The sequence below is a fragment of the Protopterus annectens genome, chromosome 11.part0, assembly GCF_019279795.1.
Source record: "Protopterus annectens isolate FY-2018-M chromosome 11.part0, PAN1.0, whole genome shotgun sequence".
Lineage (NCBI taxonomy): Eukaryota > Metazoa > Chordata > Ceratodontiformes > Protopteridae > Protopterus > Protopterus annectens.
In genome coordinates, this window is record NC_056745.1 from 1,338,067,574 (window position 1) to 1,338,092,069 (window position 24,496).

The window sequence follows — 24,496 nt, forward strand, 5'->3', positions numbered from 1 at the left end:
GCTGCAGCTTTCCTGCTTTAACTGTTGCTTTCGCACATTTATCAAGACCAAATGACATTCTTATATCATCCGAAAAAGTTTCAAGGACTTACAGTTGTGCTTTCAGTTCATCTGACGAACTATACAGTATTAAATCATCCACAAAAAAAAAAATGAAAGTTTTTACACTTTGCTGTGAGACAAATTGTAGAGATGACCTAATCTGTTAAGTGGAGAGCTTAATGGGTTCAGGGCAAGACAAAAGAGCAGGCTGTCAAAGAGTCACCCTGGAATATCCACCTTTGACTTTTTATCCCTGGAATAATAACTTGTCCTTTATTATGGCTTAATTGCAAAGTGGTCTGCCACTGTTTCTTGGTCACTGTAATGTAACTGATCAGTGTATGGTGTATCTTATACATTTTTAAGCACTCTTATCCATGAATGTGGGATACTGTGTAATTTTTTTGTAGCCTATCCATGCCATACTTAGATTCTTCCCCTTTTTACAGTTCTCCTCTATGACTTTAACAACAGATGATCTTTTGTTCCATATGACGTTACTTTGTTACCCTTTTGATTTACTGCCATGATTGAGTTTTCTTCTAAATGACTATAAACTCTGTCAGCATCAATTCCAGTGTGTAGTTTATACATTGTTGGAAGGAAAGTTATAGGTCTATAGCTTTTAAGATAGCTTGTAGGTTCACTCTTAAGTAGGAGTACTGTTTTTCCTACTGTTAACCAGGTTGGTGTCTGTTCGGGGTGCGCTTACTCATGGCTAAATCTTCAAGTAAAGATGTTGATACTTTTAACCAGAAGTTAGGTACTGCATCTGGGCAATGAGGTCTCCATTTAGGAGCTTTTATTAACTTTGTTTCTATCTCTCTACCAGCTACTTCATTCCATTTCATAGTCTGTACATTTGAACTTCTTATTCTTTCTTTTTCAGTAAACTCTCAGTTAAGTGGCACCTATGGGGATTGGTAGATGCTGGATAACTGTAGTTTCTGGTTGCTTGAGAGTTACTATTAAAAATAGGCCTAATACTGTATCCTATACTATTTGTTTGGTTTGACTTGTTCTAACTTTGGGGAGAGAGGGAATGTATTCCTATCTTCCTTAACACTCTAAAAACGCAAGTTATGCTTCTGCCGGAGGATGACAAAGTGCAACACATGAAAATCGTACTGTATTTCTTCGATTTTTTTTTTCCTGGTTGCTTGAGAGTTCTGGTTAACTGAGAGTTTACTGTACTACTTCTATCCATTCAGTTTCTTTATGTTCCACAGGATCTTCATAGATATTTCTCCAAAATTTGTCCATTTGTTCCTTTTTTGGTGGTGTTTCCATTCTTTTTGCCTGGTTTCCCCAATTCTCTATAAACCTTTTTAGGGTCATCAATAAATTGCTTATTTTGTATTTTTCCTTTATATTTATCTGCATATCTTCTAAGTTTTTCTGCCTGTGCTGATATTTTTAGTTTACTGTTTGCGATACTGAACAATAGATCTTGATCTACTCTGATTATGTGCATTTACTTTTATCACGTCTATCTTTCTTAGAATTTTTGTAGAGCTGTTCCCTCTTCTATACTCTTCTAACACTGACATTTCTTGTCTTAATTGCTTTATAGTTTTCTCTGTTTGGTACTTTCATGACGGTGTTTGATTTATCCCCTTCCTTTCATTTACTGTTCTTTTTGTGTTAAGACTTATTAATTTAGCTGCACAGTAATGTATCTTATTTACTTCTGTTATATCATATGAATTTCTATGAACAGTTATAATTACTGTGTTGATTTGTTTCACCAGACTTCTAACTTTTGGGATTTTACTGACTTTCTGTAGTCCGTTTCTTACATTGATCTTAATATGTCTCTCCATCTCTATTAAGTCAAGCAACTCTCCTCTTAGATCATTTTCTTCTACACTGAGGGCATATTCATTGTTCTCCATTTCCTGAGGGAATTCTACTGAAGGCTCCAGAGCATCTTCCTGTGCCAGATTATCTTCAGTTTCATCCTGTGTCATCTGTTGCTCTTTGATATAGGAACTTACTGGCATATCACTCCACAACATCGACTGTATCAGAGTTGCCACAGTCTCCCATTCCTTTCCTTGCTGTGCAACTCCAACTGAACTTTTATACTGGTTTCCTATGGAAGGCTCCAAAGTATCTTCATATGGCAACTGATCAGATGTTTCCCACTCCACTGGTTTCCACTTAATTTGGGAATCCATTGCTCTATCATGCTATGGTGTTATCAGAGTTAGATTTTCTACACTAAATTATTTACTTCGCAGATAATCCATGACCTCAGTTTTTATTTCTTAACGTCTCCATTTTTAATCCACTTTTTCTTATTTTTTTACTGTAAAATTTTCCATATCCAGATGCCTTTGCCTGTATTTCTCTTCAAATATCTTTGGTGCTGCTCTGTTTGTCTTGCTTAGTTTTGCTTTCACCCTTGCGTAGATATTAGCACCATATTACAACCATGTCCATATTTCTTCTTCAGATAGCTCCTGTTCCTCCTCACTTGGGGGACTTGTTCCATCATACTGTGCTATAACCTGTGTTGGACTTTCTACACTAAATCCTTCATTCCATAGGTATTCCATAACTTCAGCTTCTATTTTATAACTTCTACTTCACTAATCTTCTGTTCTACATTCCCTCTTTGTGATCTTATTTTTTGTATTGTGAAATTTTCATATCTGGATGTCTTTGCCTGCATTTCTCTTTGAATATCTTTGGGGATTTTTTTTGTATTGATTAATTTGGCTTTCTCTGTCGCGTAAACATTGTACCATATCAGATCTCTCTTTCTTTCTATATCCATATTTCCTTTTTATACATTTCAAAAATCTCTAAATTATTCTTTATGTTTTTGCACTAACTCAGTCGCTTATTTTTTCAGTCCAAGGTTTATAGGTCTATATAATGTTTTTTCATAAATCTGTTGTACTAATGAACACAAAATTGCATTTGAAACTTTTGACAGGTTTTCTTCTGCAAGTATTTTTCTTTCCTCTAATTGCTCTCTTAATCTTTTTGTATATTTTCTGTCTGGATATTCTGGGCTTCTTGCATAATGGTAACAATACATAATTTATTTCTTATCCTCAATAGTCCACTCTATCACCTTTATGTCCCTCTTTTTTGGCCCAACAGTTTTTCTGATTTTTGTGGACTCCTACTTCTTTCTACAACAGGGGGGACTGGGCCATCCTTCCCCTGAGCCTGGTCTAGCATCATTGTAGGAATGTTTCCATGTCTTGAGAATACTACTCAATCATTTTTTCCAGTCCTGGCACCAGTGCACCTATCAGGATTGAGCACTTTTTATCCTGGGTCTTGTGCACCCAGCTATCTTTTTTTATTTTTTACCCTACTTCCGTCCATGATATATGCTATATAAAACACTGTCTATATCAGTGTCATCTTGGTGAGATTTTGTGAAAAACAGGGTCCACCTTGTGAAGGCTCTCACTAAGACTTCAGGTTGAATTCAATTCCAGCAATACTACTCTCCTTTGCTTGCTGATTTATCATCTGTCCATTTGGACCCCATCTCTGTTGATTTAGGTGGGATGATGACAGCTGACAGTCTGGGAGGGTGCTGGCTGGCTTAATTTTTTTCAGTCGGTTGAGAGTATGCAGCTTAGAATGGATTTTTTTGGATACTTTGTCAAACTGAGTTGGTTGTTGGATCAGCTGAGTGAATTGATAGAGGTTAATATTATGGGTGTGGGTTAGAGTTAGATTTGTTGGAGGTCCAGTCTATGTTAAGGTCACACAGTAGGATAGTTTCTTGGTTGAAAGTAGATAAGTAGCCAAGTACGTTTGTATTGGTCTTTGCTTACGGGGACAGGCAGCTACAATAATGGATTTCTGACTGTTTAGGGATCATTTGCCTATTAGTATTTCTTCACTGCTGCACTGAGGAATATAGTTGGGAGGTGGGTATGGATTTTAGGGTGGCTTGAAAGATGATAGCCATGCCCTCAGTCCGTTTACCTATTTGGTCTTTCCTAATAATGATGTAACCAGAAGGAATAATTTTTTTCTTTAATTTTAGGTCTTAACCAGCTTTCACGGATAACTAGGATGTGAGGTTGATGGAATTCAATCCATGTTTGAAGGTCGGATATCTTATTCTTATTGCAGGTGCTTCAGGTGTTAAGATTAGATATTTTCAGGCTGGAGGAAGAAACAGGGGTTTGTTTTGTTTTACAGGACTGTTGAGGAGGGGAGTATTTATGCAGGGAGGTTTGGCTGTTGGGTTTAAGTGGGGCTACTGGTGGGCCAGGGTTGGCGTGTACATCTCTGCTCTCTAAAAGTTTACTGTGGTGACTGGTGGAGTTTTTGAGGTTATGGAGAAATAGTTTTGGTAATTTTTTGCATTAGAGTGTGCATGGTTTTGTATTTGGTACAGGTTAGTAATGTATATTTTTTAGCAGGATTTTGTCTACACTGAAGAGGGCTGACCAGATTACAAAGGTATAGGTAGGAGCTAAGTAGGTCTTTCTAGAGTACTTGGTTTAAGTGCAGGTAGGGCATAATTAATAAGCAGGTAATTGACCTAGGACAGTTAAGGTTATTATGGGAAGTACATGCACATGCAAGATAGGAGGTGCAAAGCAGTTGTATAGAAGACTTTAGAAAAGAAATGTGAGGAAGAAACTACAACAAATATTTTGATGCACCTATTGGGTAAGGTGTTGATAGAAGGATGGGGGAAACATTTAGTGATTTGTAATTAAATGGTTATTTATTTTGTTTTAATTGGTTGGCTATACTGGCTGGTAAGGATAGTGAAGAGTTAGGTGATATGTTTTTACCAATAAAGTTTATGATATGGGGTAGGTCAGATGATGATGATCTTCAATAAATGAAATGATATGGGGGGGGAGTGTAGTAAAGCTGTTTGTTGTGAGGATGAGTGGTGTAGGGCTAGTCCCTGGAGAAATAGTCAGGTCCTGAGGTATGCTAATGTACAAAAACTGCTTATTCATCAGCAGTGTAATCAAAATGTAATGTCAAATATTTTTTTTATTCTATGGGTTGTTTTTATCAGACAGGTTACAGTGCTGCTGTTTCAGCCTATTACAATAAGCTGTGCTAAATAAAATGATTTCCTGACAACCACTGTCATATGATGGTCGAGAGAGTGAATAATCAAGCCGACATCCTAGTTTACTGACTACATTTTCATCTTGAAGTGTCTACAGACTTTGTTATCCTTTTTAACAAAGTTAATCATATTCAGTAGACAGGCTCTATACTTTAGAAAGCCAATCTGTAGGGGGTCAAAGTCAAATAGAATTCTTGATGTTGCAAGGTAATGAGATCAGTTAAAATACATTCCATGGCATTGAAGTAGAGATTTGTAAGACTGACAGATCTGTAATTAACTGGGTCATACTTAAGGAGGGGCATCATAACTGCAATGCACCACTCATCAGGTATGAGATCAGTAGGTAACCGTAGCTTAAACAGTTTAAGGAGTGGGTCTTATAAGGCATGTTTCTCACTAATGATTAAGCAAACAAGTATACTGTCAGATCTCATGTAGGAAGTACTTTTGGTACTGATACAGTGGAAATAAGGGATTTAGGCATTTCAGAAATTTGGATAAAAAAATTGCCTTGAAGAAGTTGAGACAATTTGTCCACAAGTATATAGTCTATTAATGGGTCAGAATAGGAGACATAATTTTGAAAAAGTTCAGAGCAATGCAGAGTATCGTTTCTCAGTTTTTTAACATAGCTAAACAATAATTTATGGTCATCTCTCTAAAAAAAACTTATTAACTTTATGCACACTGAAAGATCATACTGGTACACAGAAAACAAGACATTTTAAGCATTTTTCATTAAATTCATGCATTATACATTACATTTTATTTTCAACAACTGGCATCCAGTCCAAAAGTATATAACTTGCTCAAGACCTGCCTTCCCTTAAACTTCACTCTTCCTTTGAACATTATTTTGTATGTATTTTTCCCACAAATTCCATTTATTTGTACATAATTTGCTCCTTACATTTTTCAAAAATCTGCCCTCCAGTTCTTACAACCTTCTTTAAAATACTCAATACTTCATTGATGGTTGGTTTTGATTCCATTTTCTAGTAATTACTTTTCTGGCAGCTAATAGCATTAAACATAGCAAAGCTGCAAAACATCTAGGCATTTTACATCCCAGCTCAAAAGCAACGTTACCTGAAGAAGTACTCTGTAGGGAATTTTTAATATCTGAGAGGTGTAAACCTCAAGGTGTGGAGAGTATCAAAGTGTAAAATACAAGCTTTTCATCAAAAAGGAAGAAAAAAACTTTTATACAGAGTCTGCTTAAATATTATAAGCTGCACTTACTTATCTGTTTGCAGTTTTTTAGTATGTTCTGTGACCTTAGTCTTGTTGTTTTATTTGCAGTTGTGGAAAGATTGTATATTATTACAAAACATTATCATTGTTTATATATTACACTGCGCTTCTATTTCCACAAGTAGAATTACATGCAAAAAAGCAGCTTTTTGTATTTTTAACCCAGTCCAGGGCCTCGGTCTTTAACTCCAGTCACAGTTGTTGCAGGACTGTAATCTACTGCTAGATATGAGCCTTAGTTAGTCATTTATTACAGCATTTTTCAATGAACAGTGTTGGTGGTAAATTTCTAGTGCCTTAGTCTGTGGTAGAACTGCAGTAATGGCAGTAATGTGAATTTTGCTCCAGGATTTGTACTTCAGTACTTTTTACAGCTGTACATACCTGCTTAAAGTTGCACTACAATGCCTTTCTGTTGACCCTGTTACTGTTTTTCCCCCTGTTCTTTGAGTCTGACCAAACCCCCACAGAGACATTAAGCTAAAAGATTCTGAAGTTCTAACCACAACACTAGAGCTCCAGTTCTGATTTTTTTTCCCAACCATCTTACCCTTATCTTGTTGTTTTAAAAGGAAGTGTTGTATTGACATCATCTGCCCCTTATAGTAATCTGACTTATAAATGTTCCTCCCTTCCCTATTTCATTGCTGGTGTCTGCTGTGTAACTTATTTAAGTTCCTTTTTTCCATTTATTGCTTTCCACACATCAATAATATTAAATGCCCACCCAGCACACCAGTATTGCACTTGAGTAAACCACCCTTACTACAAATCATCTGCTGCTCATTTTCCCACTTGAGATATAATCCCTTGGACTATATGAACAGAGACATCTCTCTGAACATGTGTTTTAGGCAGGTATGTGCCTTATACTGAGCAGCAATCTACCTTCACCAAGGATGATGCTACAGTATAAACAAAAGATGGCTGACTTTGATAACTGGCTTAGTTTCTGATGTCTTTCCAGGATTCAATACTTGTTAGCATGAGAGGACATGGTTAAACTGCATTGTTTTGCAAAGGATGCTCTACACCTGTCTCTCCTAGCCTTCTGAATATTGGCTAAAATGTTATCCACCTCCTTTCAAGCTTTGTTTAGGCAACGCCAAACTGACAACCCTACTGATAAAGCAAATAAAACACAAAGAAATGTAAAGGTGTTACTACTCAATGCTAGGAGCCTAAACAATAAACTCAACACCCTACAAGCTCTACTCAGTCTGGAGAATATAGACATCTATGTGGTTAATGCAACATGGTTTAAATCTGCACAACAGTGCAAGGCTTCAGTGCCTTCCACACATTCAGACCATCAGCTGCACAGACATGGGCAAAAAATGGAGAAGTCTCAATCTGTATTAGCAACAAGTATAACTCTAGGTTGGTTACAGGACAATGCTGATGAATTTATCCACGTGCAAATCAACATGGATAAAGTCCCATGCCGTATCCTAGCAAGCTACAGGTCTCTCTCCATGTCCACAGAATCCCATAGCTCATACCTAGACCTACTGGAGATGCTCACCATTAAACCAAATACTCCATTCATGGGAGACTAACTACCCCTTTACAGACTGAGACATACACGGTCTCATACACAAAGCCGCAATAATTCCTGGACTTTATTAACACAAATACCCTTGGCCAGACAGTGAGACATATGCAGCAGTTGGACAGCCCCCAGAGGTTCCTTATCAGGAGAATTCAGGTTATAAGCACATTACACTGTATGGATTGCCTTAAAGTCCTATTTCTATACGCAATCTCAGGTTACTGAGACGCACTCTATGTCTGGCATATCAGGCATTCTCAGATCCAGCTCTAATGGACGTTTTTCACATATGTAAAATAAAGTATCAGAACCACTAGATCCATGTACTAAAAGTTTGCCTGTGACATAAATAAGACATGTTGGCCAGACATGTGCATCTCACAGGATCCCCATACTCTGGAACAAGCTCCCCATCCACATGACATAGAGTCCAAACCTAATCCTATTTTAGCATAATGTGACCAATGTATAGGAAATCATAAATTCACCCAGTGTCTGGCTCCCACGTCTCTAATGAACAAAGGCAGACAGTAGTGCCGAAATGAACATAACCCCTCCCACACACATAACGTCTAGAAACTTCCTAACTAACAAACTCTTCCTAATAAATGCCCATGATACACAGGGACACAATCAGGTTGAGTTGTATGGCTACGCTTATAAAGGTCCTGGTGGTCATTAGCTTAGTACATACTTATGAAACTGTTACAGTCCCAAAAAACATTTTTAAAAAAAGCACTTTTCTTTTGTCAATCAAACCTCCAGCAACTGCAATCTACCAGAGGACAAATTCTCTTAAGTCTGCATGGATTACAAAAATACATATGCAAACACTTACAAGCAAAAATCTTACACCCTCTGGACTCTGCTGCCTCTTGAAAGCCATACAGATGTCTTTCTGCTGCTCCTTTGTAAAGTGTCTTTTCAGCCACTCTTCCCAATCTTTTCTAACCTCTTGTGATTTTCTTAGATTTATCATACATTTTATATCTCCTACTAATTATACTTTGTATCTGCACAGTATTCGTTCAAGACTGAACTAAAAACTCAACAAGAGTTGGTCATTCACTTAGTACTCACGTATTCATTTCTCTCTGCCTATCATTCCCTGGAAGGGAAGCCAGACCAAACTTCTACTTGGCCTCATCTCCCACTATTACCTTTTCTTCCACAGGTATTTACCACCAATATTTTGGTTCCTTCGTTAATTTTGTAATGTATTTTAAACTCCATTTCATCCCACCCCTTAGCTATACTTTCTGAAGAAATATCCTACCTTCCCTACCAACTCTCAAATCATTTCTACTGCCCATTCCTAAACTCCTCTCTTTTTAAGATAAGTAATAAAGTGCCAGTGTCCCATTTTTACTTCATTACTCTGCAGTTTTATCTTAGCTTTATTGTTACATGATCTGAAATAGTTTTTGGATGTATTTCAAAGATTTCAATTAAACAACCATGCTCCTGCAAACTGTAATTTCTGTTCAGTCTAGCACTTTTTTTGTACTTTGCAGAATACATAAATTCTGCCTGAACTCCTGCTGGTAAATTCACATCTTCCATTTTAAATATTCTCACATATTTCTTTCAAAATATACCGCTGTTTTTTTACAATTTCCTTCTAGGTCCCCCTGATACTCCCCCACCGTTTTGTTACACTTTCCTTCTAGGTCTCCCTGATACTCCCCCAACTACTGCAAATCAGATTCCAGTCCACATCCAAGAACAACATTCCCTGTTGAAAGCTATTTACTTCTCCCAAAATTCTCTTAAGCTCCATAGTAGTAGTTTTAAGAAGAATACAAATGCATACCCACGTAATTCACATTTCCTAACAATCCCTAATTACCACAAATCTACCATTAATGTCTTTCCCTTGCCCCATCTCACAATCAGTAATATTACCGCCTTTTCTCTTTGTCCCTGACATTCTGCTGAATATCCATTCTCAATTCCTTTCTTTGGCAAATTCACATCCTAATTTATATCCCCATGCATCTCCCATAACATTGCTATTTGCACACAATGCTTAATATAATTCGGTACTCCTTGCTTTTTGTCTGTACCTGCCATGTCACTGACATTACATGATAAAACTGATAAGGCAATTATTCAGATAAGAAGCTATTAATTTTACATATTCTGCATGAAAGTTCCTTGGGCTATACATTTTCAACTTGCAACTTACATGCACACATTTATGCTTGCCAGGCTTATGTTTATGCAGCTGCTGCTTCTCATCACTGCTTGAACCCATGTCAAAATTTCCCAGACTTTACCTGCTCTGGTGTCGTAGAGAGAAATTGCACTTATTATGGCCCAGCTAGCCCAGGTTTAATTAACGTCTCTGGCAACTGACAGAGTGGTAGGGAGGGATGGGCATGGTCCAAAGGGGGAGTTGCCCTCCAATGTGACCGACTGTGGAGACAGGGAAAAGGAAAAGTGGGTAGGGCATACAATACAAAATACCCCTCCACCGAATGGAAGCACAGACAGCCAAGCCTCCTGGATGCCCTTAAGATCCATGACTGGCTCCAGCAATACCAGAGGAAATCTAGGGGGAGGAGAATTGCTGGTAGATATGCAGTGTACGTGGGGCATTGGGAGCCAAGACAGTAATAATCAGGTGTGGAAGGACCAAAGAAAACTTCTCAGACTTTATATTTCAACATTCAAGAAACTACACATATTCTGTAACCTTCAGCACTTCAACTCACAGCAAACACACAAAACCATATAAACTTTCCTAAAAGGGAAGTTACCTTTCCATGTAGGGGCAGTTACCTCAAATATTCAGCTACACTCACAGGCTTTACGTGGTCTAAAGTTAAGTTTACATCATGCTGTAAGTGCATGATAGCATCTGTATTCCTCCTCCCACATATACTATTCGACTTTGTCCTATTTCTATTTCCCTCTCACATTTGAAAAAACACTTGCACACTCTCAACAACTTATTTTTAGCCTTAAGAAAAAGAAAAAGGGCTACCCTTAAATGACTAAACTAAATCTCACCTTATTATATTTAATATAAAAGTACTAAGGTTGTTAGGTATACAACTACCTGCAAAGGCACTTACTTCTCAAAGTATTAAACTTTTATTTATTTTCAATGAACGGCTTGTCAGTTCCCCTTTAAATGCTAACTATGATCCTGATTAACATCCTGCAACTGTAGACTCACTCTCTCTAGTTGCTGGTTGATGGAAAAAAATCGCAGTTAATGGCTTTAATACTAGAAAACTATTTTTTTCATATATTCCATTTTATAGCTTATCTTCTTGGGAAAAAAGTCATTGTCTCCAACATAATTTATGAACGTTAATCTAAAATTCCACCTGTATAAAATGAGAAATTATTATATTTCAATACACATACAAGTACAATTCTCTTAAATTTACTCATTCGCCCAAGATCGCAACATTAAACTGCTTATATCCAGCCTTTATCTTGTCAGAGTACAAATCACGGATACATTACAGTCAAGAAAAATACTTCCCTACTTAAATGTCATTAGCATAAACACAAGTCACTGATAAGACCACCACCTCATATGTAAAATAACTCTACATGGATAAGTTTGGTGCACACAGACGGCCTTTTCAATTAACAAATACTGCTATAGAATACAAGTCCAGTTGATACTTTCATAAAGTTAATCCAATCTATTCTGTCTAGTTTCTGTGCTAAAGAACTATTTTTTTTTCTGTGTGCACTGCCTTCACAATGTTTTGAAACAGTTGTTCTTGTGAAGCCTCACATTCAGTCGGTCTTCCTTTACTTCAACCTCTGATTTCTCAATTTTATCACCTCATTTAAATAACGGGTCTATATCAGAAGACAGAATGGAAATAACAGCGAATGGCAAAACATCGAAAAGACCGGTCCTCAAACTTGCTTTTGTGGGGGGCTGTGCCCCCCACACCCCCCGCTAAATATATATTCCAACTCCAAGATCGCACTACAGTGAGGAAAGGGCAAATATTTAAATCTTCACTGTACTGCGATCTCACAAATGGCACTTCGAGATCCGGTCTTTTCGATGTTTTGCCGTTCGCTGTTATTTCCATTCGGTCTTCTGATATAGACCCTAAATAACTATTTAAAGCTTCTTCTATTCTTTTCAGCCTGTTGTTTGACGTTATATAGTGCTCCAGGAATAAAATCTTACCAACAGAGGGCAAGTTGCAAGATACAAATGTTAACACAGCCCCTAGGCAGTCAGCACAATTAGTTACAGAAGTGAAATACTGAGATCAACTAATTGATACTGGGAGGCTCTTGGAATGGAAAGAGGCCAAAGAAAGCTTTAGTCTTCCTACTCAAAGCTTCTTAGGTTACCATGAGTTAAAATACAAAATGCGGAAGTTGGAATGGTTAAAATTGGATCAGAAAGATTGGCCTGAGTTAGTGAAATGTTTTTTGATTATGAAAAGGATTGGGAAAAGTAGACACACAGCTAGTTTTCAAATTGTACAAGTTACTAGAAGATGCACAAAAGAATATGTAACACATGCTAAGGGATAAATGGGCACAACCATTAGGAAAACAACAACTGAAAATACATGGGGGAGAATTTGTGAGCAAAACAGAAAGGCCCCTTGGCATAAAACATTTGGAATACTGCCTGAAAATGCTTGCACATACTTTTTCCACTCCTGCGAGAATCCAGCACACGTAACCTTCAGCAGACAGTTGCTGCTGCATGTGTAATGTCAGAGTCATGGGAGACTGGTTTCATATTAAGGCTGTAATGATGTTGACGTCAGAAATACACGAGAAGGTCACTAGAAAGCTATTCCAAAAAATGGAAAATGAGGGCTTGCCCAATGATCAATAAGGTAGTGGCTTTGATGGAAGAAATAAGAAAGGGAGAAAAATATGCTCTGAGGGGAGATAAAATTACATAAGGAAGTGACTCCCACGGTTTGAATATTTACAGCATTATCAGTAATAATGGGGCACAACTGACCTACGCATAGAGTTTGATCTAAGCTGTCTATATGGGGTAAAGGTACATCCTCCTAGCAGCAAAGATTTTTTTGGGGGGGGGGGGTTATCTTTATCAGCTTTTATTTTGCAGTTTATTTTATTCAGTTTACATTACCAGTAGATGACAGTAGCTTGTTAAGTTCAAAAGGATAAGGAATACTGACAGTGTGAAAGGCTGCACAGTTGGAGAGATATTTGTTTTGTTATGTATTGTAAATGGACATAAATGGTTATGGGAAGAATGTTTAATAAGGTAGAAACCTTATTTTAACTCTATAAAATGGTTCTAACTGCAATTGCTACTGATATAAAAATGTTTGGTCTTACAAAAAAATTGTACACCATAACCACTCACATACTAAAGCATTAAACAAATGCATTGTGACTTATTAATTTATTTTTTTTATTTCTTTCCTTCCACTTTCAATTAAGCGGACTGGTCTATAGACCCTTTTCAACTATTAACGGAACCAATTAGGCAATAACACAACAAATATATAATGTATAATGTATAATGGAGCATATTACAGGATAAAACATTAGGTTTAAAACTGCAGATTCTGTAGCTGGCATGTTACATGAACTTGGTACAGTAACAATAGCATTAATTTAACATTTTCATTCACAAATATTTATGGGGACATAAGAAGATGAAGTATTTATGTGCTTAGATTAAAAAGGATTCTAATATGGCAGCTACTATGGAGAAGAGATTAAATAAAATGTAATACAGGAATTTGTGTGTACATAATACAAAATGTAACTAGTTGGAAACTCTTGACAAAGGATATGGCTATCAAGGAACAAGCAGTGAAAATATTTTAACCTCTTTAGTAATGCATACAGGTCAGACTTATTTTTTATAAACCAGAGGACAAGCAGTGGACCATAATTAATAAATAATTGAAGGAATTTATTAGGGAGGGAAAGAGGCAAGAGTTATATGGAATAAGTTGTTTCACCCTACAGAATCAAAGTTATGTATTTGCCATAATGATAAATTCACGTTGTCTGATTTTTGTCTGGTTCAAATGTGGGTTGACTGATCCTGAAGCTTTTCAGTTCCAGGGCTCTGATTTCTCCCCTACCTATAATTCCCTTGGTTCCCCCCTAATACATCAGATCGAGTTTTGCCCCTGATGAATAATTTATGAAAATGTCATCAAACTCCTACTCCCAGTGAAAAAGGGTGCACTGTTTTGGTTAGTTTCTAAAGTATATGATTTAGGTCATGATATGGCAACAGACTGGCAGTGGTGACAGCTTACTGACAGGGAATACCAAGGTCATTTGGTCTTCAGAGTTTAATTAGTGACAATTTTGGCAGGGATGTTGAACCAGATGAAAAGCAGATAACATCGATCTATCGTTATGGTAAGTACAGAACTTTCATATCCAATGTTGTCTGTTTTCATTGAATTCAACTGTGGGACAGATCATTGGAGGTTACAAGGCTAATGATCCTCGGGCCCTTACAAGCCTAGTCAAGTTTTTCCCTTATTTTCATGATGAGAACCTATAACCCTTGTCCAAGAGGGACACAGGTGGAACACCTGGGGTGAACTTACCGCTACCTATCCAATCTTCCAGATTGCATCTGAAAAGGGCTAATAAGGTGCTCTCCTTGACATGAAGTGAGAGTCTGTTCCAAAGGTATGGTAACCTCTGGGAGACAATCTGTCCCCTCCAGCAGGTTCTGTTAATATCACATACCAGGTTAAGGCCATTAGAGTGAGTAACCCGTGTACCATCTTACTTACAGACATGCAGCATTTCCAATAAGGCAGGGTCAAAGACAGCTTTATATGCAAGGCAAAGATCACCTCCAAGTAGTCTGTATGAAACAGAATAAAATGACAGTGATTTCAGATGATCCTCATAGGAGAGATATTGAAGATCATGAACTTTCCTTGTGAGGAACCTTTGTGGTCTATCCAATTGCTGCAGGTGCTTGGAAAGGTACATACCAAAAGGGGCATTGTACTCAATTACTGGCCTGATGAGAAAAAGTACAGAGAGGTCATAACTTCTTTTTTTTCTGGAGGCAATGGCCTTGCTTATGAGATGAGAAATATAGAATGCCCTTCTTAACACTGAGGAGACACGGTGATCAAAAGTAAGGTGCTGTCAACCTGCGTTGTCCAGTTCTCTCAACACTGAGAGTATAGCTAGGCTGTAGTTATTGATGTGGTAGTTAGCAGGAACATCGCTCTTACTGAAAGGGATGATAGTAATTTTTTTGCATTGAGTTTAAGGCCATGACTTTGGCACCAATCACTTGTTTGTGTAAGACCCTGTTGTAGGATGTTAACATTGTTTGGAGATTCTATGACCGCTCCCAGTTTGCGGTCATCAGCAAACTTTGTCAGCCAGACATTAAGTCATAGTTTGCACTCCGGAGAAATAGATTTCAAACAGTAAAGGCCCCAGGACTGATCCCTGTGGAACACCACTAGTTACAGGTCTGCTGTTGGAGGCAGATTCCCCTATTTTGACTATATAGGTTCCATTAGTGAGCCAGTTAGCAACCCATCTAATGATATATGGGTTGATACCTAGCTGGGTGAGTTTGTCAATTATGTCTGCATGGGGGATAGTGACAAAAGCCTTGGTTAATTCTAGGTAGGCTGTATACACAGATTTCTCCTCATCAAGGGCCTTGGAGACTGTCTCGAAGAAGTCCACCAGGTTTAACAGGCATGATCTCCCTTTGATAAATCCAAATTGAGTAGGTGAAGTGTTCGGAGATTACCAATATCTTTGTTGTTAAGGTCCATGATGATTTTCTCCATGGCCTTGCAGATAAGGCTAATCAGGCCAATAGGTCTATAGTTCCCGGGGTCAGTGGAATATCACCTTTATGCAAGGGGATAACGGTGGCTTTTTACCATTCAGCTGGGATGAAGCAAGTGCTTAGACTATGACCGAAAAGAGTACCCATTGAAGTTGCTAATTCTTGTTTGAGCCCATGCAGGATGCAGCCTGGGATGTTATCAGGACCTTATTGAGGGTGTTCACTACCTACTCTTTACAGATACAAGATGGAGGACAGGTGGTAGGGGATGTCTTGGCAGGGACAGGGGAGTGAAGTTTTCACAGAACCTGTCGGCTAACAGGTTAGCAATGTCCATAGGCAAAGTATATGTGGTATTATTAAACTACCAGTTTGTACAAATCTGGGCATGTACTCCTGGTATCAAGGAAGGACATTCCTAAGAATGGTGGAGCCACAGGATGAGCGAGATCTGGATTATTCATCCAGCTTATAATGTGACATAAAAATATGAATTGTTGACCAAATAGCAGCTACACAGATATCATCAATGGGAAGTTTGCAAAAGCAGTGGATGTGGCCACAGCCCTTGTGGAATGAACTTCTGGTTTAGACTATAATGGTAAGTCTTTTTAACTGTACACAAATGTAATGTAATCTGAAAATCATTTAGACAAATTAACCTTAGCGACTGCTTTGCCCAATTTTGTTTGGAGCATGCCAGAAAAAGGTGGTCAAACTTCTAAAAGGCTTAGTTCTACTGAGATAAAACCTTATCTGACAATGAACACCCAGCAAGTGAAGCATACATTCACCTTTACTAAAAAATCTTGGAAAAAAGACTGGTAGATTTATGGCCTTATTTATATTAGCTTTGGATGCCACCTTGGGTAGGAAAGAAGCATTATTTTTCAGTGATACTCTATCCTAAATAAAATAAGGAGGTCCGCAGAAAAGAGCTTGCATATCTGATATATGCTTAGCTGAAGTGACAGCCACCAGAACAATTGTTTTCCAAGATAGAAACTTCAAGTCCACTCTAGCCACTGGCTCAAATGACCATTGAGTCAATGCTTGTAACATGACAGTAATGTCCCAAGGAGGAGCATGGTCTCTGATTGGGGGTCATAGGAAGTAAGGTCCCTTTTAAAAGGCTTTAAAAATCCTCAAGGTAGCAATAGAAGGGTCGTTCAAGCCTATATGAAAATCAGAAATGGCTGCTAGCTATACCTTGACAGCTGTGTAGCTAGATTCATTGCGAAAAAGTTCTGATAAAACTATAAAATGGATGAAACAGGTGTTAAAAAGGGGTCTAGACTTTTGGACAAAGCCCAAAATAAAAAAAAAACCTTTTCCATTTGCTATGGTATACCTTAGAAGTGGCATGTTTTTACAGGCTGATAATATCTGAACCACTGAGAGGGAAAGCTTGGCATCTCTGGCTACTACAACAACTGGAGGAACCAAGTGGTTAACTTCATGGCTTTTTGATCTGGGGGAGTTAGTCCAGAAGGATGAAACAAAAGATCTGGATACTGATCCAGTTTCCATGGAAAATGTACTACAAGTTGTGAAAAATGGAAGGGCTGCCAACCCAGCCAGATACAATTTTGAAATAATTCTATGTCATTGTAAATATTAATATGATCCACAGGCTGGTTTCACAAATGTAAAGAAAACTGTGTTATGTGTTTTGCTTCAAAAATGGCAGAAAATGAGCCCTTGGGCACATAACCGAAAACTTCAGGTGGCAAACTGATCTGAGATAGCAGGGTGGAGATCAAGGAATTATGCGTAGGAGAGGCATCAGTGCCCTGGAACCAAAAAGCATCAGGGTCAGATCTAGTCAGATATGACAACCCATAGTTGAATAGGACAACATTTGACATTAGATTAAGGTGGTTTAGGATTACCACATTTGGAGGAATACTTCAAAAGCAACACAGTTAAGGTTCATATACACAGACTATAAATAAAAGTGGAAAGATATGAAGTTAAAATGGCATGGGTTCACATAATACAGAGATTGTAGGATTCTGGATGCAGACACTTGAGACCAGTAACAACCACGCAGAATGTTACGAGTACAAAGTAGCAGAAAATATTTTGAGAACTAAGCTTACACTGGAATAGATTTTACCAACTCAAATGACTTAAGTAGGGACACAGAAAATAGGCAAAATGGAGCTGGGATTTACTTCTGAGTATTATCAAAGGAACAAAGATATTGGAAGCAAATAACTATGGAGGGAAATGTCATAGAATGGAATGAGGTGAAGCAGAAGTTTGGACTGTGGGTTGGAGACTACCTTCCCTCTCAGGGATTGATAACAGGGCATAGCCATATAGAAAGGGAAGGGAAATGTTAAATAGAAGACCATCTCTGGTTGAGTTTATAGTTCAGTCTATAATAGCAGCTATGGTAAAAAAAAAAAAGAAAAAGGTATAATCAGTGGACTATACAAAACAATGCATGATAGCTACAAGATTCAATCAGAAAAAGTTAAAAAAGAATGGGGAATGAGAATGGAAAGGCAATATACATACAATGGGAGGACATCTGTACTGCTCCCAAGTTTTCAAAAAAATGTAGAGGGTTTAGGATTTTTGCATGTGTGTGTTGGCATAGGTACTTTTACACCCAAAGTAGACTTGAGAGACATTTTCCACAGGTAGACAACAACTGACAGGGTGTGATAGAAAAAGACAGGGATACATGGAAACATTTTTTTTTCAAATGTAACAAACTCATAGATTTTAGAAATGGCCTACAGGATACTCTGTAAGACATATTGGGGATCCAATCATTTTAACTTAGGAAATGGTTACTTTGAGCTGGGATATAGAAACTGAACTGCCTAGACAGTGTAAGGGCCTGGCAACTTTAAAGCTGTTGACTACTAAAAAAAACAATTACTAAGAAATAAAAATCACACCCAAAACCAAGTACAACAGAATTGTTGAATTTTGCAAAGATAAAATAACTGAATGTGGGAATCTTCAAAAAAGGGAAGGAGTACGCTACATACAGACAAATGGAATCTGTGTGAACAATACATACAGAACAGTGTTTAAAAGGAGTGATATGTCAGTGAAGGCAGGACCTAAACAATTTATGCATATTTTAAAATGAATAATTTGTGGAAAGGGAAAAAAGTCCATTGCAATTGTTTGGTACCTCGTTTAAACTGAATGTGTATTAATGTCACTACGCAATGTGTGATGTCAATAAAGATATTTAAAAAATAACATTTTCCTTTTAAATAAGCATTTATATGTAGCAGTGGCAAAGGCAGGTTTCTAGCACTTACTGTCTTCTCTGCATGCTGCTTCACTGTTTATCACACATTAGAAATATGTACAATTTTACTTATAGTTTTGATATTGCACATCTTCTCTTTGAACTGCCTGAAAAAATAATTTGTCAGAGTTCTTATGGTAGGGAATTCCATGAAGTAACAACAAACTTAAAGCCCTTTCACTTATATTTTTGATTAACAGAGGTCTCGGAAGAGCACTAGAGTTCTTTAAATTTGAAACGAGAAAGTAACTGTTATCCCAGTGTCCATCAAACGAAAACAGGCACTATAGATTAACTACCACCAGACGCCTTGGAAATGATAAAACACACTTTAATTCCAGTTAATGCTCTCCTTGTATTCCACAATATGCTTTCTTCCACAGTTTCATGATGAAGTCTGTGAAGCTGTGGATGAAAACATATTGTGGAATACATGGAGAACGTTAACGGGAATTAAAGTGTGTTTTATTTTTTCCAAGGAGTCTGGTGGTGTTTACTCTACAGTGCCTGTTTCGTTTGACAGTTACTGATGTTTGCTGGCAACTTATAAACCTCTTTTTTCTTCTTATGTTATCCCAGAGTCTCATTTTAGAGTACATAGAAAAAAAAGAACTGTGTAGTAGCTGTAATGTTGTACAGTTCAATAAAAAAATGGCAGTTGCTGATAACCAGCCTGTTGTTTGCAGTGTGAGGCAGTGATGTTCCTTGGGGCTAGATAGGAGTCTGATTCAACAAATATTTTTAACAGTTCCAGGTAATGTGTGTTTTCTGTAATGAGAGATCAAGGCTTAACCTGCTAAGCAGGTATTCTACCTTAAGTAAAAGCACTTGAATTACTATGGACCTTTTGGTTTCTTGGGTAAGTAGGTTGGAATATTTATAAACACGTTTTAGTTATGCTAAAACTAGATGAGTAATGTGGTCAGCTGTATACAGCAAATGGAAGTTGCTTACTGAATAAAATACAAAGGTGTATCTGTTCTGTTACCACTGGAAGGAGTCTTCCATGTCAGTTTATTTTCAGACTTTGGTTGTTTTTAATTATACCAAAAACACCACACTCCCTTGGCTACTTGGGAATTATTTTGACATGAAATTGTTTCTAATGTGCAGCAGGAAAACTGAACAAATTTTTGCATAAGCAGTATATTACAATTCTGCTTCAGCAGTGAGACATTTTACAGTAGCCAACACCCCCACACATGTATATGCACATATAGCAAGTCTGAATACCTGAGTGCTGATGTCCCATCCATCTTCTAGTCCAACTAACACAGACGAACCATTGTCCAACAATTCAACAACCAGCACTGATATCTGCAGAATCTTGTGTAGCTACAGAGAGGGAGAAAAAATGAATATCAAAAGGACAGCACCTTTGAGTAATAGAAATGCATCTCCTACTTTACTTAGAAAACTTATTTTACTAATTTAATTATGTTGTTAAAAGTAGCAGTTCTATGCATATAAAATATAAACTGTTTTCTACACAGATAACTCTTTCTATATCATACTATCTAAAACCAAAATGTAAAGCGCATTTACAGTTCCAGAACACAAACACAAAAGTACAGTTGTGTACACTTACCATAAATGTAGATGTTCGAGTGTATTCACTGTTGCAGTCATCACATTTGAGTTATCCCTGTCATGGTAGCCCTTGGCTGGCCCGAATATCAGAGGCTTAGTATTTCTGGGTTGGTTGCTGTCACTTCAGGACCGACGTCAGGTCGTCAGTAGTATAAAGTAAGGCAGCTGATGCCATTATATCAGTTTTTCTTGCCCTGTCAGGAGCCCCCAAGTGGGAGCCATGATATGGTGGAAGAACCCCGTATGTAGAAAGTAAATACCAAAACGTTCCCTGTAAGGAGAGAGAAGAAAAGGGGGATGGAGGGAGGGAAACCAGGACTGCAATAGTGAATATACTCAAACATTTACATTTATGTTAAGTGTACACAACTGTACTATGTTCTTTGTGTTTCACTGTTGCAGTCATTACATTTGGGTTGATTACCAAAGCTGAGAAAAAGGGTGGAGGCAGTCAAGAAGACTAGGGGCTGGCTAGGATGCCCTGCAAGACAGCAATGGCAAAGCCTGCCCTGGATTTGGAGAAGATAGGCAGGTGGTAATGCTTGGTGAAGGTGTGAACAGATGTCCATGTGGCAGCCTCCAGGATGTCCCTGGTGGGGACTCCTCTGAGGAAAGCTGCAGAGGTGGAGGCTGCTCTGGTAGAGTTTGTAACAGAAATGGATGCAGTGTGTTATCCATTTGAAAATGGTTTGTTTGGATATGGCTATGCCCTCTGCCCCTGCAGCAAAACTGATTAGCAATTGAGCAGTCTTTCTGAATGATTTAATCCTGTCTAGGTAGAATCTGAACTGTCTGTGCACATCTAGAGAGTGCAGGATCCTTTCCCCCTTGTTTTGTGGGTTAGGGAAAAAGGTGGGCAAAATGAATGGATTGGTTGAGAGCCACACTGGACACCACTTTGGGCATGAAGGATGGGTTAGTCCTGAGAGACACCCTGTCTGCATGGAAGACGATGAAGGGCTCTACAGCCATGAGTGCTTGTAGCTCAGATACTCTTCTGGCTGAAATGATGGCCAGAAGTAAGGCCGTCTTCCAGGAGAGAAACTTTAACTCTGCTGAAGATGCTGGTTCAAAGGGGGACAGGGTGAGCTTTTCCAACACAAAGTTTAGGTTCCAAGCTGGGGTAGGTGCTCTTCTGGGTGGCCCCAGGTTGCTAGCCCCTCTTAGGAACTGTTTGACGAGAGGGTGTGAGAAAAGAGGGTGCTCAGTGTTTAAATGAGGAGAGATAGCAGAGGCATGAATTTTAATAGAGGAAAAGGAGAGACCACTGTGAAATGCACAGACTGAGAGGTTGACCCAGGGGAAGTATAGGGCATCCACTTTCCAGGCCCTGCAGTGAGGCTCCCTGGTGCAGAACCTGCTGTGCTTATGGTTGGAGTGGGAAGCAAAGAGGTCGACCTTCGGGGTGTCCCATTTCTGAGCTATTAGGGTAAAGGTTCTTTGGTCTAGCTGCCACTTGTGTGGGTCTAGAAGATTTCTGCTTAAGTGGTCTGCCAGAGAGTTTAGAGAGCCTGGCCGGAATTGTGCTAAAAGATGTAGTTGCATGGCTGAGGCTGTGTGCCAAAGGGTCATGGCGAGCCTGCATAGAGGGTAGGAATGAGTCCCTCCCTGCTTGTTGATATACCACATCACAGTGTTGTTGTCTGTTTTCATCAGGAGAGCCCCTGGGGAGAGAAGGGGCCTGAAAGCTGTCAATGCATGCTGGACAGCTAACATCTCTCTCTGGTTGATGTGCCGATGTATTTGCTGTGGCCTCCATTCGCCCTGTATGCACCCCAGGCATAGTCTGATGCATCTGTCGGTGAGGGTCTGGGAGGCAGGGGGTGGTGAGAAAGGTAGTCCCTTGTTGTGGGAGCATGCTGCTGCCTACCAAATAAAATATGTCCCTAGGCAAGGTATCATTGGTATAAGAGTTTCCAGGTCTTAACAGTGTTGACACCAAAGGCTTTTTAGGTACCACTGAAGTTTCCTCATATGCAGTTTGGCATATGGAATGAGTAGAATGCAAGATGCCATGAACCCCAGAGTTTGCAGAATTTTCCTTGCAGATAACTGGGTTCTGGTGGCTAGTTGAGAGAAGTAGGTTGTCAGGTAAGTTTGCTTTTCTGGTGTAAGGAATGCCATCTGGGATGCTGTTTCCAGGCTTGCTCCCAGGAATATAATCCTTTGGGTGGGCACTAGTTTGGATTTCTTTTCGTTGATAGCGTACCCTAGGGAGGTCAGTAGGGACTTTATAAAGGCCAGGTGCTTGAGTAGCTTTTCCTGTCTGCCTGAATCGGGCAGTCATCTAAGTATGGGTAAATTTGTATATTTCTTTGTCTGCAAAAAGCAATGGCGGGAGCCAGACATTTGATGAAAACTCTGGGAGCAGTAGATAAGCCAAAGGGAAGCACAGAGAACTGAAAGTGCAAAGATCCTGCCCTGAAACGTAGATATTTCATACGTGATTCCCTGATTCAGATGTGGAGGTAGGCCTCTTTTAGGTCTAGGGTGGCTAGGCTAGCCAAGCATTCTTGGAGAGCATGGGTAGTAGTTGCTGGAGGGTGAGAATTTTGGTATCACCAGGAAGGTGTTTAGAATGGCTAGATCGAGGATGGGGTGCCATGTGCCCTCTTTTCTGGGTACCAGGAAAAGTCTGGAGTAGAAACCTTGGCCTATCTGTTCTGCAGGAACGTGCTCTATTGCCCTCATACAGAGCAGGGAAAGTACATGCTTTTTCCCCTCTGCCCACTGGTTTGGAGGAAGATCCGGGAACCCTTTTGGGGTTGGGAAAGTGTGGAAAGAAAATGTGTAACCCTGGGGCACTATGTTGAGCACCCAGCAGTTGTTGGTAATGGTGGCCCAGGTGCTTGCGTGGAAGGAGAGTTTTCCTCCTAGGAGCACGTGCAGGTGGACAGAGGGAAGGGGTGGAAGTGGAGGGTCATTGTGAGTTCTTACCATGAGGGGGTGGCTTTGCACTCCCTGGTTCTGAAGTGGAGGAACTCCATTGCTTTGATCTCTGCATTCCATGTGGTTGCAGTCTGGGGGGGTCTGCTTCCCCAGGGTCTGGGCTGAACTGACTTGGAGGGGGCAGAAAATGATCAGTGCTTAGACGGGCAATGCCTACTGAACCTGGGTGGCTGGACCTGTAGGAAATCCTTAACTGTCTGCATAGATTTTTAGTTTTTATTCCATCTTTTTTAAGACCTCCTCTACCTTGGTGCCAAATAAATTGTCCTTGTGCAAGGGTGCATCCAATAATTTAGATTTGACATGGTCTGGCAAGGGTTGTTCCTTAAGCCAAGCATGTCTTCTAAGGACAGAACCTGTGACTGCTGCCTTGCAAGAAGCTTTAAGGGCATCAAAACCACAGTGTAAGATGTGCTTAGTTACTTGACTTGCAGATTGCATTAACTCTTGTAACTCTTATTTTCTGCACAAGCAGGAAAGGATGATATTTTTTGTTTGAGGAGTTCCATGGTATATTGCTGAAATTTTAGCATATGGAACGGACAGTTTAGTGCTCTGATAGCAACAGTAGCAGAGGTGTATACTTTTTTACCACAGCTGTCTAATGCTCCTGAATCCCTATCTGAAGGGGTGGGAATCTTAGCAGAAGTTGCTTTAATTCCTTTAGGCCCTTGAGAAATAACCTCAGGGTCAGCAGTACAATTTTTGAAAAGTAATTTGTGTGAGTCAAGGACTCTGTAATACCGGTCAGGTTTTCTGGGAGCAGAATGGAGTGTCAGGAGTCAAACTAGATTCCAAGAAAACATCATCCACATCATCCAGGACAGGAGGAATGGCCAGGGGTCTGTGCTGTGGAAGATTTAAGAATTCTCCGAGTCTCTTTTTAGGCTGAGGGTAGTCCTGACATTTCCATTCCACTCCCTTAAAGTATTAAGGGTTTCCCCAAAGGAAAAGTCCTCAGGT

At 39.1% G+C, this 24,496-nt stretch overlaps 1 protein-coding gene across 1 annotated transcript in view; it reads right to left on the minus strand.

The window, feature by feature from the left end:
• SBF1 (SET binding factor 1) overlaps window positions 1–24,496 on the minus strand; it is a gene marked incomplete in the record, with an annotated part of 3,250,730 nt that overhangs the window by 516,426 nt on the left and 2,709,808 nt on the right. The window contains 1 exon segment of the mRNA XM_044088658.1: window positions 20,228–20,329. Within this exon segment, the coding sequence (XP_043944593.1) occupies window positions 20,228–20,329 (102 nt within the window).